At 35.5% G+C, this 19,008-nt stretch overlaps 1 protein-coding gene across 2 annotated transcripts in view; it reads right to left on the bottom strand.

Annotated features, from left to right (window-relative positions):
* The window catches only part of LOC138693304 (retinol dehydrogenase 13-like), a 54,260-nt gene that overhangs the window by 11,605 nt on the left and 23,647 nt on the right, over positions 1 to 19,008 (bottom strand). The window contains exons 5-7 of one of the 2 annotated variants that reach the window (XM_069817178.1): positions 16,444 to 16,563; positions 8,981 to 9,188; positions 6,939 to 7,605 (exon numbers count right to left, since the gene is read on the bottom strand). In XM_069817178.1, coding sequence (XP_069673279.1) covers positions 7,557 to 7,605; positions 8,981 to 9,188; positions 16,444 to 16,563 — 377 coding nt within the window. In that variant the 3' untranslated portion in view covers positions 6,939 to 7,556. Of the gene's footprint in view, positions 1 to 6,938; positions 7,606 to 8,980; positions 9,189 to 16,443; positions 16,564 to 19,008 lie in introns of those variants that run through there. The other variant, XM_069817177.1, reaches the window with a different exon arrangement.

The raw sequence follows: 19,008 nt of genomic DNA, 5'->3' as shown, positions 1-19,008 counted from the left end.
ATCTCGCACAAATACCATTAGCTACACTTTACTCTCTCACTGTTTCACGTGTTCTTGCTCTTTAAGCATCATCGTGGAGACGCGTTATGAGCAGGGAGACACAACGAGCTGGAAGAATATTCTTAATTCTAGTTCATTGGGGAGACAAATGAAAACATTGTTTGACTTGTGTATAAGATTCAAAAGTAAGGCATGGTGACATAATATAATCTATACTAATAATAAATCTGTAGCCGAAATTTTTCTGGTAATTTTCGATTTTCCAAAAATAATTGGTCCTAACATATATAATTAACCACCCTGAAACCGAAAATCGCTTTTTTGAAATTGTTGTTTTTATGTCTGTCTGTATGTATGTTTGTTACCTTTTCACGCGATAATGGCTGAACCGATTTCGATGAAAATTGGAATATAAATTAAGTTCGTTGTAACTTAGATTTTAGGCTATATGGCATTCAAAATACATTACTTAAAAGGGGGGTTATAAGGGGGTCTGAATTAAATAAATCGAAATATCTCACTTATTATTGATTTTTGTGAAAAATTTTACATAACAAAGATTTCTTTAAAATCATTTCCGATAAGTTTTATTCTTTGAAAAAGTTTGATAGGACTGATATTTAATGAGATAAATGAGTTTCAAAATTAAAATAACTGCCATCTAAGGCCGTGTAGTGAATTAAAAAACAAATGACTTCGTCTATAAGGGGCCTTGGTCAACAACAATCGAAAGCTATGAATCATAGCCTACAGGGAATGTTTCTGTATTTGTATGAAGTAATATCGGAAGCTAAATTAACCGATTTCTGTAATTAATTATTATTTCACCATTGGAAAGTGTAGTTTCTCTATATGGACATAATGCTATAATGTTATTACAGTAACTTCTGAGTGGATTGAGGACAGGTAAGATTAAAATAGCTTCTTATGCACAGAAAACTTGATAGGCTATTCTGTGTATTCGTTTCCTGTATTTCTTAAAATAATGTTTATCTCAGAGAATTAACGAACCAGAAGAGTGTATTGATTTAGTATGCAGTAATAATATGTTAGCTTAGCATTCCATTATTTTATAATCCAAATTTTAACTATGCTCAATTGAATCGTGTTAAAATACATAAAATACATATGCCTTAAATGCAATGCAAAAAAATTGGGTAATGAGCCAAGCAGATTATGTTGCGCTGTTGTAAAATAAAATTTGTTCCTCCTGAGATTCAAGAGCCCCCATAACAAATTAAAAACTTACTTATCGGTGTACATCCGTTATCAACACATTTTTATATAATATAATATAATATAATATAATATAATATAATATAATATAATATAATATAATATAATTTAAGTTATTTAAGTTATTTTAGGGTTCAGAACCATAGTGGCCCAAGCGCCATTTACTGAATACGTAGAAAACAAGGGTTAAAATTAAGTTATTATCATAATTCAATGGAAACATATAGCAAGTAAAATAAAGTATACACATTAAATGTAAATGATATGTCAGTCTTCATTAAAGTATGGATGCATGTAATAAAAATTAAGAAACATGTTAAAGGAATTGTCATTGCACCAAATGAGTGCTCTCTGGACCAAAATGATCGCATTTTAATTATTTAAATACAATTTAAATTAAGTAACATATTAAACGATTTATCCTTCTATCAAACACGAATCTTCCCGGGATCAAATGTCCTATTTTAATTATTTAATTACTTTATATTTATTTCTAACGGGTGCAGCGGAGCGCACGGGTACGGCTAGTATGTAATAAATTTAAAATCCAGGCATAGAACCAGATGACTCCAGCATGCCAAAAACGAAGGAGAAATTAGGACTTTTGACAAAAAAAGAAGTAGAGCAGTGGATTCAATGGAAAAACAGGAAATCTCTTGCTTAATCAGTTGATATGGCAACAATGCTTTAGACTGATTTCACCTGCAACATAATTCAAGATAATGTAGTGACGTCACCATGCGTATGTCCTGATTCTCTTGTACTAATGAAGGAAATCTGAAACTCTGCACTACGGTCACTCTGTGGTTTTGCGGTTGTCAAGCTTGCAATCGGATCCCTAGTTTAGTTGCTGAGCTTCCCGATAAAAAATAATTACGCAACCAAAACAGTTTTATGTGAACACGACAAGATCCAGATATTTATAGTGAAATAAAAGATAGAGTGACAAACTTAACTTCTTGTGCAGTGAAGAACATAAAGTGTTGAAGTCAAATTGTTTTATAATTAGGGTTGTCGGCCTCGGTAGCGAAGTTGGTATAGCGCTGGCCTTCTATGCTCGAGGTTGCCGAGGTCGATGGTATTTAAATGTGTTTAAATGCGACAGGCTTATGTCAGAGATTTACTGGCATGTAAAAGAACTCCTGCAGGACAAAATCCCGGCACACCGGCGACGCTGATATAACCTCCGCAGTTGCGAGCGTCGTTAAATAAACCATAATAAAAAATAATTAGGGTTGCCATATTTAATAAGTAAAAATCTGGGACAGTTTACTTTCACCTTTAAAATGTGGGAAATGAAAAAGGGATAAAAAATATATCAATTAACTTTCTTACGTTCGCAACGGAAACACGTGAAAGGTATAAAATACAATCTTTCCACCTCTTAACTTTTGTTTTATCAAGTAATTCGTCCGTCGGACGGGGACATTAAGCTTGGCGACTCCCTTGGTGCTATTCGACAGGTGTAAGATAAGTGCCGGCACCGGGTTTCCCCTTCTCCCTCTTCTTCATCATCGTCATTCTCACCCATTCCCTATACTACACTCACACATACACTCACCCTAGTACACGACATAACTCTCCACAGTATACGTCATGCATAGCGTGGCCCGCCGAAGTGGTGTGCAACTTGAAAATGAGTTACAGTCCTGTCATCTATCCGAAATATGCGAAATCCGAATCACGTAGCACACACACACATTTTCAACATCTTTCGTTGTTGCGTATCCGTCATAATAAATTACTGGTAACCTAATACTACTGACGCAGCAGAACGAGCCACGGCAACGAAGTGGACCTGGGGGGACATGCGGCGAGACTACACCAGACAAGATGGACCCATGCAGTCACGATGTGGGACCCCTACGTCGGAAAGAGAGGACAGGGAAGACCACGGCTCAGATGGTCTGACATGTTTACCAAAGAGGCGGGGAAACAATGATCGAGGACAGCAAAGAACAGAGTTTTGTGGAAAGAACTAGGGACGGTCATTGTAAATATATAACGTAACCAGTGTTAAGATATTGTAAATAGTAAAGTCAGTATTATTGAGAGTGTAAGATAAGTTTTGTAAATAGTAAAGTCAGTGTTGAGAAAGTGCCAGGTAAATAGTGTAAATAGCAATCAGTGTTTGTCAAAGTGCCTGTGTCAGTATAATGTGTGTAGTAGAGTTGGGCAACACGATTCTTTTTCAGAAGTCGATTCCAACGATTCAATCACACATTACGAATCGATTCTAACGATTTGTTCACGATTCTTCTCAGTCTGCGATTCCAACTATTCTTTTGAATCGTCAACGAGTTCACGATTCTTCCCAGTCTGCGATTCCAACTATTCTTTTGAATCGTCGCAAGACACTTTCCTTTGCAAACCACGCGTAGAACAAAAACGTTCTACATCTCTCGCATAGATGGCATAAGAGGCGAGACATTGGATTGTCTCTTTCTCATTGGCTGGAACCATTCAGTATGACCTCCATTAGTCTACAAAATTACCCAAGATAATGTCTCTAGATTATAATTTATCATCATCATCATCATCTGTGGTCATACAGCCCTTTTAGTTTAGCCTTGACCTCCTTAAGAATTGCCGCCCAATCTTCCCTCTCTAGGGCTCTCCGTCTCCATCTCTTAATTCCTGCTTTAACTAGATCATCCTGAACATCATCCAACCATCGTAGTTTAGGTCTTCCTGCTCTTCTTTTACCACTTAGCGTGGCATCTAGTAATCTTTTAGGAATATTATTATTGTCCATTCTGATAATGTGGCCCAGCCACTCCAGCCGTCTAATTTTTATATCAGTGACAATACTTGGATCTTTATATAGTTTTTGTAGTTCAGAATTGGTCCTAATTCTCCACTCTCCCTTATCATAAATAGGGCCATAAATTTTTCTTAAAATTTTCCTTTCCCACGTATTTAAGATGGTTATTGCTCGTTCAGGTAGAGTCCAGGTTTCGCTCCCAAAAGTCACCGTAGGTTTAATAATTGTTTTATAAATCCTCACCTTCATTTTTTTTTTTAAATATATCTGGTTCTTATAATTTTATCTAATGCTCTGAGGTTTATAATTTATCAACTGAACCTTATTATAAAGTACATTTTTTGCATTACATCTCTATTTAACTATGCAAATTTCAGGTTTGTGTTCATTATTTTCCATACTTAACAAATGCAGTACATATTTTGATTTCACTCTCGCTCGGGAGCATTCGACATGGTTCGGAAATGTCCGTTGACAGGTTACATCAAACAACTACAGTAGAACCTCTATTATCCGTCGTAATGAAGGGAGTGGAGTGAACGGTAATCGAAAAAAGCGGATAATCCGTACCATAAACTAAGTACATAATATTTTCGAAATTTCCTCCATGGTCTTTCTTTTAATACGCTAGGTAGTGGATCAGAAGTTCACTAATTTAAGTCTGTTTTTTTTTTTTTTTTTTTTTTTTTTTTTTTTTTTTACAATTCATGTTTGATTTTCCGATAAGTGGGTTATTAAATCATTATTTACTGTACTTAAGTATGGTTTTCAACGACGGGTTTTTAATGGCCGAGGAAACTCCTTATGACGACTGTGGAAAGATAGGAATAGTAGAGGTCTCATGTTGTAGATTTACAAATTTTATACAGTTTATATTTTATTTTTCATTATCCTAAATTATGCACAGTTGTAATTCTTCTCTCGTAATGTGATGTGAGATGAACCACATTTTCTCTTTTCCCAAACCACTCGATTACTTGCACTTTTTTCCGTAATACAACATGTTTTCTTTTGACACTTGTAGAAGACATTTTGCGTAGAAGTTAAACAGTACGGCCACTTGAAGAGTAGGCCATAATGCGTAAGGGTATAGGTTTATAAAAAACACTCTAGAAAAAATTCGTACTAATATAAGGTACAGTACTTCATATTTTTTTCTGCGAGCGAGAAAGACAGTAGGATAATCCACCAATCGGTTAATAGGGTGATGGATAATCGGGGTTTTACTGTAATAGAATCGTGGGTTACGATACCATGCCGATTCCTTACTATTCTTTTGAACGACGATTCGTTACGATTCTTTTGAACGACGATTCGTTGATACCACAGTACAGGTTTATATTTTGGTCCATGCGATCGACACCGCACATGTACTTGTTGTACTTCCCTACTGCATTTGGTCTAGTAATACTGAGTTTCTTTCTTTGCTCTTTGGAGTACCGTTGTACCTTTGAAACGGTGTTCTTTCCATACGATGTTGATGCAATAGTCACGACTGCATTATCCACCCACTTTGTTGAAGTAGCCACGTTCAATTAGTAGGCTAGCGGTGTCAAAGAGGACGGAAGCTTTGTAGTTTCAATAATTTTAATTATGTCGCTGTCCATTGTCGTCAAGTCTTTTGAAGGCCGCTCCAATACTCCACGCGGAGTGTATAAACCAGAGTTGCAAATTTTAGCAGTGTGTCTTGTTCTAGTTCACAGTGAAAATTAATTATATTACAGTTCAGTGTATAATAAAAATGTGGAGGCCGTGGGAAGCGAGTGAAGTGTCGGAACCGATACCCATGAACGTCAATAACGACGATGTTAATAATAACAATAATAATAATAATAATAATAATAATAATAATAATAATAAGTTAATAATAATATATCAGAGTTAAATAACAATTCAAATTCAAAAGCTAGACCAAAATTATGTAAGCAGTGTCAAACGTTTGTGTGCAATGCTCACACGTATGTTCTAAAAAACAATTTAGGTCAAGGAAAAATTTCGGAGACATCTAAAATTCTTAAATTAAATAGAAATACTGTAAGTAAAATTGTAAAAAAGGGACCTAAGATACCTAAAAAGCGTGGACACAAAGTCACAAAATTTAACAAAGTAGATGGTTTTACGTGTGAGTACATTCGCCGTGAAATATATAGTTCTTACAATAAGGGCCAATCCTTAACAATAAAAGAATTATTACAAAAAGTCAAACTTTCCTGTTTTCCTTATGGAGAAACATTTAATTATTTCTTTAAATAATTAATTTAAAATAAATAATCTAAATAATATAAATAATCTTCAAATTAACTCATGCTTTGAGCAATTAAGCCTAGACCATATCCATGTTATATTAATATATAGCAGCAACAAACAAGACGTGACAACGTCGCATTTTCATTTTATTATCACTAGTAGATTATTAACACTAGTAGAACATATATGGTCTTTGGTATTAAAATATACAACAGTTTGCCTGATGACATCGAATATACAAAAAATTCTCTGAAATTTAAGAATTATATAAAAACGAAATTAATAAAATTGTGTCCCTTCAGTCTTGAGGATGCACGCATGGGCCGTTGAAATGAATAATGTTTTTTTTTTTTATATTTGACTTATTTTACATTAAATTGTAATTGTATATATTTGACCATGTCTATGCATACATTATGCCATCGACAATAAAGTTCTATCTGTCTGTCTGTCTGTCTGTCTATCTATCTATCTATCTATCTATCTATCTATCTATCTATCTATCTATCTATCTATCTATCTATCTATCTATCTGTCTATCTGTCTATCTATCTATCTATCTATCTATCTATCTATCTATCTATCTATCTATCTATCTATCTATCTATCTATCTATCTATCTATCTATCTATCTATCTATCTATCTATCTATCTATCTATCTATCTATCTATCTATCTATCTATCTATTATCGGTGCATGCAATAAAGACCTACAAATCTTAAAAGGAATGCCGCTGCCTAATAATTAAACGAGGCAACTTTACATGTATGTCAATATCTTTTATTTTGACAGACGTGATGTAGCCTCGAGGTTTCTTCTTTAGCTCAGGCTTTTGAGAAAGTGTGCAACTTTTCGCGAATAACTGTTTTCTCTCTTAGTACCTGTTGCTGTGTATCTGCGAGATTTCAAATAAGCCAGCACAGAAAAACCTGTGAATAAATTATCAAAAAGAAGGAAAATGGCAGTTGTTGTACTTCAGGATCAAAGTCATCAATCATATTCAGAAGTAGGAACTTCCAAGAGTTCTGTCTCTATATTTAAATCTGAGTTTTCTAAAATTTCGGCCAAAATAATATCTTCTATTTAATTATCATTGTCCACATTCTCGTCTGGATTTTCTGCAGTTTCCTCAATTGAATCAATACGCCGGCCACTTTGCATAAGAATTTCACAATTTGCTTTTAACTGCTCAGGACATACATTATCTGGTATACAACTTTCTTCCTCATCTGGATCATCTTCCCCACTCACAGCTCCATCCTCTAATGAAGGCGGTTGTATGTAGACGGTCTCGGGTGTGTCATCATCTCATAAAATATCCTCCAAATAATCTAGGGCAAATTTTAGTGACAGAGCCCTAAAAAGTCAATAAACAAAGAATAAAAAAAATAATACTCAAAAATATAATAGTTTTCGAACTTTAAAAAGCTTCTTGCAGCATAATAAAACTTATAATCTAATAATGTTAGTGTAGTATTCATTACAGAAATAGTTCATCATGAAATCTACAGTATGACCCGGTGTAGCCATATGGGAACATAAAAAAATAACCTTGAATATAATCTGATATACAGAACATAAAAATCAGGTCTTTAGACCAAAAGAGACATATAACTATCTATTTTCATAATACATATACAAATATATTCAGTTATCATAATAAGTGTAATGAAATAGTAATATACGTTACAAGAGCGGTATGTTGACGTTTTCATGTTCGAGGAAAAGATTGAAAAAGCGAAACGTAGTTGAGCTTTTTTAATTTCCGAGAACATGAAAACAAACATACCGCTCGTGTATCGTACATTATTTTGTGCGAAGATCGTTTATTACATACCTGAAAGACGAATTTCTAATTAGTTGCAATGAAATCTCCATGTTGGTTTCTGTTTAATGACGCCAACTTCGGAACACCAAAATATCTTTCTTCAACATTGTTGCTGTAAAATGTGTTCTGTGTTTACTATACTCCAGCAGGCCGTGATATACGTCTGTCTTCCCCCCCCCCCCAGTCTATAAATGCGAACTTAAAACAAACGGTAAGGTTATGTAATGATTTATTTTTAATTTTAATATTTTAACAATATTTATATAACATATTGCAGTAATAACATCGGCATCTGGAATCTCGTTGATTTTTTCACGGCTTCCTTAATGTTACTTGTATCAGGAATGCAATACGTTTCGTGGAGTAGTAGACTTTACTTAATTTTTGCAAATATTTAAAAACAATAATTGACATTGCAATTTAGGTGAAATTGCAGTGGTAAGTTTCCAATTTATAATTATTACTATGTTAAACGTCTCTAAAAATAATATGTTAAAAGCCTAAAGCAGTAAAATGAATGTCGCTCTTAAGCGGTAAGAAGAGGGAAATTGTTATGTGTGTTACGTTGGGAATACTGAATGTGGTATTTCACACTTCCCGCGTATTGGTTCTGTGCGGAAAACAAGCAAATACGCACGATCTCGCACAAATGTATATTTACCTTGACATGTATTCCTGATTAGCACTTTCAGACATAATTCTACGCTTCAGTTTATTCACACTGTAATAACTTCCAAGTTATAACACCAACTGACACAACAATGGACAGTAGAGGAAACCAATTACAGTCTCCAACGAACCACTCATCATTTCAAAAACAATAGTTATGTGTGCTTATATTCAAAGTTGCCATATGGCAACGCGGGGACAAATCGGGTTAAGATTATGAGGCATTCTTACTCACCTGTAATATAGTCCAGAATCGTTCTTGACATTTTCGTCAACTGCGCAATAGATGGAGGTCTGGGCACCCTCCTCTGGAGTCTTCATGAACAGTTTTCCCACATTCCTGAACATCCACGACACGCCCTTGAACATGGTTGTGTCCAGGTGCCGGCCCAGATCTGTGGCCACCACACCCGGGTGGACAGCATAGGTTGTCACCTGGGTACCTGCAGCAGGCAATGCTCAAGTGATTCGGGGTTGATGACCGTTACGAAATGGGATACAATAGAGATTTGCAGGACTCTGCTGTGTCCTCAGTGGTAGGGAATGCAGCAACAGATCAGAGAAACCGGGATCGATTCCCTGCAGAGAGGTGTAGATTTTCTCCTTTTTCAGGGGCTAAGTACAGAGTGTTAAAAAAAATCCAATATTTTAGGAGGTGATATAGTCCGACCATCGGATCTGTGCCCCCGTAAGATATGCGAACTGAATCTTAACCCTGCGTTACTCATGTTATAAATATTCTCACCATTGCTCAGGTGGGGTTTCACAAACCCCATTTTAAATAACTAATATATTTTTCCGCAAGTTTCAGAAATCAGATAAACGCAATTAAATATACTATTCTTAGTTCACTTAAACAATTTCTTAAGTGAACTCTTCTGGATGTGATTGAAAAGTATACAAATGCACAGAGTACACACTAGCTCCATCTCTTAGATTTTCGTTGAAATACACGCACCGGGGTTTACCACACCCCACCTGAGTAATGCAGGGTTAAGTCCTTTTCAGCCTCGGCAATTCATTTCTCTCCCTGTATTCCTACTTCTCTCTTTCCTATCCCTCTCCCTTTCTCTCCCCCACTACTCACAATTTTGAGCCTTCTTGCGGGACAGTTTATTTGCACTTGCAGTCCAGTGTTGTCAACTCAACATGAATACTGTAGCACGGAGTGGCGAAAGAAATATTATTAAGCAAGTAATAGCATTTTGCATAAGTCAATCAGCGTCATTAGACCTACTTCAATTAAATTATGAATAAGTAATAATTAACCTTACAGTATTATAAGCAATACTCAAGAGACATGACAATGTTTAACGGAAGTTTGGCAACATCCCTATTCGGCAAGGTTCGTGGCCTGCTGTTTGACGTAGTGGGAGAGAAACGGATGGAATGGGGTGAGTAGAGGCGTTAACTTTTCCAAGAACGACGACATAGAAGGGGCATAGATCCGATGGTCCGACAATAGTATGCATCAAAATAAGAAAAAATGTCAAATAAACATGGGTCCTACAACACATACTTTCTGAGATCTGAACACTTGTTCATAGGAGGTGCTCAATGTGACGTCCATTCATTCATTCATTCATTCATTCATTCATTCATTCATTCATTCATTCATTCATTCATTATATTCCATAGATCTTACGTGAGCAATTAAGCTTTAAGATGTGGAACAAATAAAAATTTTACAATATTACAATTACAATTTTTACAAATTTTTACAATAATTTACAATTTTTACAGTTTTACAATGTTGTAATTTTCTGCAATTTTTTACAATGTTGTAATTTTCTACAATTTTTACAACTTTCTGTAATTTTTTTAAATATTTTGGCGAGATGTAGTGAGATGAGGTGAGGTCCGAGGATTCGCCAAAAGATTACCCGGCATTTGCCTTTTGGTTGGGGAAAACCTCGAAAAAAACCCAACCAGGTAATCAGATCAAAGGGGTGAAATGGAGTGATGCCGAGGACTCGCCATAGACCATCCGGCTTCAGTCCCACGGCTGGGGAAAACCTCGGAAGAAAACATTCAATGAGACCAAATGGGGGATCCAACCCAAGCCCGAACGCAGCTCCGGATCAGCAGCCCAGCGAGTCTGCCGACTGAGCTATATCGATGGCTCTACTAAAAATATACAGTACATAGCCAATCAGAGTATTAAATTTACAAACGCAAACGATCATTCATCAGTTGAACTATAGAGACTACTAATCAATTTACAGCATATACAATTCATCATTTGAGCTATACAGACTACCATTGAATTTACAATAGGCCTATATACAATTCATCAGTAGAGCTATACAGCCTAATAATCATTTTAAAAGCATATAAAATTCATCACCCAACCTATACAAACATATACAATCATATTATTTCAATTTACAAACTTATTTTCGTTACTTACTTACTTATTGGCTTTTAAGGAACCCGGAGGTTCATTGCCGCCCTCACATAAGCCCGCCATTGATCCCTATCCTGAGCAAGATTAATCCAGTCTCTACCATCATATCCCACCTCTTTTTGTTTGAAGGATTCGTTAAGCTATACAAAATTGTACAATTCATATAAAGTAGATTAATTCAATTTATAAGCTTAAACAATTCATCAGTTGACCTATACAGTCTACTATTCAATTTACAGCATATAGGTACAATTCATCAGTTATGCTAAACAAAAATATACAATGCATAGTAAACAGATTAAGTCAATATAAAATATACGTATTTCAGTTGAGCTATATAAAATTGTACATGTCCATTCATGGCAATGCATTTTTCTGCCCTACAATACAGCAGACTACCAGATAATCATATCGTAGCTGACACCTCTGGCATGGAATATGATACGTCGCAAGGAATACTGAAAACAAAACTCTGGTTGCGGATATGAGGGAGGTTCAGCAGAGCTGGTGTTGTGAATTTTCGTAATCAGCATGTGTGGGCTGATGAAAATCCCCATGCACTTGAAGAAACAAGGCATCAGCACCGATTCTCAATCAACGTATGGGCATGCGTTCTTGGTGATAGATTAAGGACCGTACGTGGTACCAGAGAGATTAACTGGGGCTCGTTGTCAGGACTTTCTTGTTAACGTATTGCCTACCTTGCTGGAGTATGTGCCATGTCAGCAAAGACTACAGATGTGGTTCATGCATGATGGCACACCAGCACATTTTTTCCCGCAATGAGCGTGAACACCTGATGCTGACATTTCAGGCCCGCTGGATTGACTGGAGAGGCCCCACACCTTGGCCTGCATGTTTCTCAAATCTAAATCTCCTAGACTTTTGGTTATCAAGAACAACCAGGTCCATTTCAAAGAGTGCGTGATTCCTTACGCCGAAGGGCAGAGGAATGCATTGCCATGAATGGACGTCACATTGAGCATCTCCTATAAACAAATGTTCAGATCTCAAAAATATGTGTTGTAGGACCCAAGTTTATTAGACATTTTTTCTTGTTTTGATGCATACTAGCACATCCTAAAATATTGGATACTTTTTTAACACCCTGTATATGTCTTGCCCTGTCTCTGTACCGCGTTGTTTAAAGCGATGGTGACCCAATGCCATGCTGATGGTAGGATCTGGGAATATCGTTACTTGTGAATGTTTAATCTTAAGAAGATACCAGCAAAATAATTCATTGCTTCAAGAAGGACTAGATGATAATGATGATGATTATGATGATGATAATTATTATGATTATGACTGCGTTGAAAGTTTTCAAAATTTCAAAAAATTTAAGCATGGAATATTCTGCAATGTACTCGCTCCGTTAGACTACAGACTCTTGTAATGCCTCACTTCCACTATTGTGATGTTTTATATAGCGACCTAAGTGCTGAACTTTCTCAAAAACTTCAACGTGTACATAATGTCTGCGTCCGATTTATTTTCAATATCCGCCGACATGATCATATATCGGAATATTTTCTACATCTCTCCTGGCTCCGCTTGCAAGATAGACGTTTATTACATTCTCTTTGCCTGCTATATCGATTTATACATGATTCCACACCCAACTACCTTGTCTCTCGGTTTACTCTCCTAGCTTCACATCATAATCGAAATACACGTTCACAGCACAATCTTTTGCTATCAATTCCACGTCATCAGACATCTCTGTACTCAAGTTCTTTCTCAATAGCCATGGCCCGGTCATGGAATTCGCTGCCGCTCGAAATCAGGGGTAGTCTTAGTCCTCAGTTGTTTAAAATTAGGTTGTTTAGATATATATTTTAAATGCAAAGAATTAGTTTTTTAGGTATCATTTATTATTATTATTATTATTATTATTATTATTATTATTATTATTATTATTATTATTATTATTATTATTATTATTATTATTATTTTACACAGTCATTACTTTATTTTTCCATTAACACTTATATCTAGGTAATTGTCATTGTCTCAATGTAACCCGTGCTGTGCTGATCATACTAATTCTACTATTCCTTTAGTTGTGAGATTATATTCATATGTATTAATTCTTTTTTTTTTAGTTAATACTGTATACTAGACTGTATTTTCCTGTTTGTGCTTATGTATTCCGTCTCTTTTTTATTATATATATTTTTTATTATTGTTATTTTAAAGTTAATACTGATTGTGTATATGTATTCAATCTCTCTTTTTTACTTAATTATGTTTATTATTATTTTAAGTTAATATTTGTATACCGGTATGTATTTTTTTGTATGTTATTTCATCCTGGTTGAGTGGAAGAGAAGGCCTGATGGCCTTAACTCTGCCAGGGAAAATAAAACTATTATTATTACTAAGAGTATAAATAACTAACTAGTACAGATGTGTCAGCGGTTGGTGCACATTTCTTGCGGAGATATTACGAAAAATAAAACAAGTACAGCGTATACAAAATTAAGAGCACGTATCATGTATTTCAGAATTTGGTTGTGTGTTTATTATTGAAAAATACAAACTAATGCTGCAAATTTTGTAAACGTTATGTACCAGGTTCTATGAGTTTCAGCGTAAAGCGTAGTATAAGTACTATTAAACACAAACGTGCTTATGATGACAAATTGAATTCTGGGCTTCGAATTACACTGCCTCGCCTGCCGCACGACCGCCAATTCGTGCCTCAAATTCTCCCATTCTGTGTACCGCTAGATGGCATCACCCGCTCCAGCTCAAGGTTATGGTGGATTTATTTTATTGAGTTATTTTACGACGCTGTATCAACATCTAAGGTTATTTAGCGTCTGAATGAAATGAAAGTGATAATGCCGGTGAAATGAGTCCGGGGTCCAGCACTGAAAGTTACCCAACATTTGCTCGGATTGGGTTGAGGGAAAACCCCGGAAAAAACCTCAACCAGGTAACTTGCCCCGGGCGTACTGGAATTGGTTCCCAAATCTGTGAATTGGTTCTCACTTCGTCCCAGATCTATACTCGAATTGGTTCCAGGTTGATTTCTTCTGTGTACTACAATTGGTTCCCGCATTAGACCACGCCAGAAAAAAAATTCCCTTCTTACTTTCTACAGAGTTAGGGCTGTCAACTACTGTCTACGGTAGTAGGTACGGTAAAACTTTATAATTTTATTTAAAGTTGAAGTATCACAAGTGTCGTTATTATGTTCAACGTTGCATTTCATTATAATATCTGAATCAGAAAGTTTCACGAAACACTTACGTCCTCTTTTAACACAAGTATATATTTCCACACCACCAGATAATGTTTTCTGAAAACCGAACTTATGATCGTTGACCACTAAGAGTTTCTTTTCCTTTTCATTGAACATAGTAGTGAAATCCATGCTGCCCTGTACTTCCACTGCCACTACTCTGCTAATCACTAAAACTTACGATCGGTATTTATATTTTAACGTAGATGGAGCCACGGTTCTGATCGATTATAGGTGGCATTATAGGCAATAACAACTACCTCATTCTCGTTGTTGATATTTGAACACTGTCACTACTTTGCTACGTGATCGATAAACATCACCTTTCCATACAGCCTTGGAACCTACTCCCGTTGTTGATATTTGAAATTGGGGAACCTACTCACGTTGTTGATATTTTGTTTGGGAACCAACTGAAGAACAGCGCTTGCCCCAACCGAGATTCGAACCCGGGCCACCTGGTTTCGCGGCCAGACGCGCTGACCGTTACTCCACAGGTGTGGATCGTTATGGTGGATACTTTGAGAATTGAAGGGTTCAGAGTCATAGTGGACCAAGCGCCATTTACTTAAAAAAAAAAAAAAAGGAGAAAGCAAGGGTTAAAGTTAAGTGAATATCATAGTTTAATGAAGATTGATATATAATTTAGTTTCAATGTGTATACTTTATATTGCTTGCTATATTTTTCCATTGAATTATGGTAATAACTTCATTTTAACCTTGTTTTCTACGGTTTTAGTAAATGGCGCTTGGCCCACTATGGTTCTGAACCCTTCAATTGTGCTGTCGAGAAGAAAAATTAAGCCATGGTTTAAAATTATTTGGTATCCTTTTTTTTTTTTTTTTTTTTTTGCATATGGTTCCGAAACTTGGATATTTGAGGGAAAGAAGAATAAATACTTCTGGCATCTGAAATGGACTATTCGAGACTAACGCTAGAAACACTACAATGTCAATCACCACCTGTATTCATCTTTATAATATCTAATGTATATTATTTATTTTCAATAAATTTTTATCGTTTTGATAGCTACCAAATCTTGTCGCAGAATATTCTTTTTTTAAAATTTCATTATGTATTTTTTTAACATTAATTTACATTATGCAAATCTAGTCTTTCAGGCAAAGCTTCCTCTAAAGCAGATTTGAATAACTTCAAGGGAAAAATTGTTCCGGGGCCGGGTATCGATCCCGGGACCTCTGGTTGAATGTACCATCGCTCTGCCAACTGAGCTACCCGGGAACTCCACCCAACACCGTCTCAAGTTGATACCCGGCCCCGGAACAATTTTTCCCTTGAAATTATTCAATTTATTTACATTTTCTTTTTTGTTCAGTTGAATTGATTAGGATGCCGATATTTTAAATCCAAGATTTGGACGGCTATCATTTCGATGATATTCTTCAATACTTAGGCCTAAACCTTATGATTAACTATGTTATATAGGAATTTTTTTTTAATGTTAGGTACACTTGCTTGAAGGATGCTTCACAATTAATCACTGTAGAATAGAATAGAATGTTTTATTTTCGCTGGCAGAGCTAAGGCCATAAGGCCTTCTCTTCCACTTAACCAGCCTTAATCAATACAATATATATTTAAATTACGAATATTTATACTACACTTAAAAGATTCTTCAGATAAGTTTTAACGACTAGTACATGTTTATTTAAATTTAGATAAACCTATAAGATAAAGTAATAACTTAATTTATGAGCTAATGTAATTCAATCAATTATAATTAATTTGATAGCTAATAAAATGATGAGAATTAATTTAATATAAGTTTACTAGAACTACTAGAAATACTGTAGTCTAATGATGAATATTTGATGAATCATTCTGGCGATCCCAACAGCAGAATTCAGAGCTGTATACCCCAATTTGTGAAGTTCCATTAGACCAACTAAATATTTTGATTAAAAACAAGTTTGAAGAGAAATTAATCAAGCAAAATGATAGTGTCGCGATTGGAAACGTCATCGCGAAGTAGAAGGAAATGATAGGCAAGGTTGCCGGTTTTCGATCGTTCACACTCACCTTGCAACCTGGAGCTTAATTCCTTTGTAAAGAGTATATTTGCTAGCTTGCTTCTAAAATATGCAGATGTAGGGGTATAAGATCTTTCCAAGTTGAGGTCTTCGAAATCAATACTGCCAACTGAAAAAAAGGAAATCCTATTAGTGGGGAAAGAAGGGATTAGCAAAGGTAGCAGAACTCTACATAAACATAAAATATCATGTCTTTTTTTTTAATGAAAATGAAACCCTTGAACTTACGTTAACACACAATCACCTCACGAATAAATTCACCCCAGCCTATTTTTTATTATTTCACATGACAAATGAAATGAGGGGAGATGGATAAAGTTGGTTGAATGATAAAGAGAAACGGGAGTACCCGGAGAAAACCCCTGTGCAGCGTGTGCTTCGTCCACCACGACTTCCATCACAGCCTGACAGGAGATCGAACCCGGCCTGCCTGGATGGAAAACCAGCGCGCTATCACTTGAGCCACAGGCACGGCCAGAGTAGGTATTACTAAAGATGGTAGATTTTAGCAGCTCTGGATAAAAAATGTTAGCACTTTAAGAATGAAATATATCGTAGCATTTTATAGGACTTTTAAATGTCATAATTTAGCATTTTGCACGTTTTGGGGATAGAAAATGATTCAATGTCATCAATGTGTTAACAGGGGTATTTTCAAGATTTTCCAGTTTAAAATCTTGAAAGTAATAAATAATTATCGAACAGATGCATTATAGGGGCCACTCTCCTTATTGGTTGAATGGTATGAATGTTACTATCGATATGTATTGTTGTTATAATCGACATAAAATATGTTTCCAACATCTAAATTAACAGTCAGTTTTATATTGTTGACTTGTAGCCTACTTCAAAATGGAAAGAACGGCAGTAACGTAAAATTTATTTTCCCTGGACCAAAAATATAATACAAACTGACTAAAATCACATCAGTAGTAACAAACTGTTTAAATCCTTTTTATTTAATTTTTTTAGTTTGGTAGCATTTAATGCTTATCGAATATCAAATACTAAAAACGCTAATCGAACCATTATTTCCGCTGACCATTTCTGCGTATAATGTGTGATGAGTGGCCCCTATAATGCATGTTCCAGTTATTTGTAAGACACGTTCGTAAAGGTTCTCATTTTGAAGCCGAGAGGTACAAGTTGGAGATATTATAAAATTACAGTGTCACGGCCGTCTAAACTCAGAACCATTAAGAGGTATCTATGGAATGGCAGCCTGTTTTATTCAATTCATAGCCGTCTAAAAGAAAGCGGTTTTGAATTATACATCTTGTTACAATGACTACTACATGTAACTTCGAATAATAAGGGCTAAAATGTATATATTTTAGATATACATATTTAGATATGTAGATAACGCAGAAATTCTACTTGAAGCAAGTATAGGGTTGGAAGTAAATCCCGAAAAGACTAAGTATATGATTATGTCTCGTGATCAGAATATTGTACGAAATGGAACTATAAAAGTTGGAGATTTATCCTTCGAAGAGGTGGAAAAATTCAAATATCATGGAGTAACAGTAACAAATTAATATAAATGACACTCGGGAGGAAATTAAACGCAGAATAAATATGGGAAATGCCTGTTATTATTCGACTGAGAAGCTTTTGTCATCTAGTTTGCTGTCAAACAATCTGAAAGTTAGAATTTATAAAACAGTTATATTACCGGTTGTTCCGTATGGCTGTGAAACTTGGACTCTCACTTTGAGAGAGGAACAGAGATTGAGGGTGTTTGAGAATATGGTTCTTAGGAAAATATTTTGGGCTAAGAGGGATGAAGTTACAGGAGAATGGAGAAAGTTACACAACGCAGAGCTGCATGCATTGCATCCTTCACCTGACATAATTAGGAACATTAAATCCAGACGTTTGAGATGGGCTTGGCATGTAGCACGTATGGGCGAATCCAGAAATGCATATAGAGTATTAGTTGGGAGGCCAGAGGGGAAAAGACCTTTGGGGAGGCTGAGACGTAGATGGGAGGATAATATTAAAATGGATCTGAGGGAGGTGGGATATGATGGAAGAGATTGGATTAATCTTGCTCAGGATAGGGACCAATGGCGGGCTTATGTGAGGGCGGCAATAAACCTCCGGGTTCCTTAAAAGCCAGTAAGTAAGTAAGTAAGTAAAATGTAGATATGTATGTTAAATTTGCTACTTATTTGTGTTACGTTCAATATTTAAGTAATGAAAGATCGAGGTAATGCATTAATTTCTTACTGAATGAAGTTTGTACATTGAGTATTAGGCTACATTTTCTTTGGCAGTGCGTGAAGTGATTACTTATCTTTTTACGCACTAGTGTTTTAAAGACTCACTTTAGGCACCACTAACAATGGGCAAAATGCAACTTTACGTACAATCACAGAAAAAAAAATATTTATTTGATAGTATTTGGTTACTTTTAGCATTTATCGTGATTGCGAACAGGATCTTTAAACTAAGAAATAAGTCTAAGCATTTAAATAGCTCATAATTTTGTTTATGCTCGACCATGCCGAAATGTAGTAATTATACACCTGGTAGCAGTCCTTTAATGCAT

The sequence above is a fragment of the Periplaneta americana genome, chromosome 17 (genome assembly GCF_040183065.1).
Source record: "Periplaneta americana isolate PAMFEO1 chromosome 17, P.americana_PAMFEO1_priV1, whole genome shotgun sequence".
In the NCBI taxonomy this organism is placed as follows: Eukaryota; Metazoa; Arthropoda; class Insecta; order Blattodea; family Blattidae; genus Periplaneta; species Periplaneta americana.
Note: the sequence above shows the minus strand (reverse complement) of the source record. Positions and strands in the feature narration are given on the sequence as shown.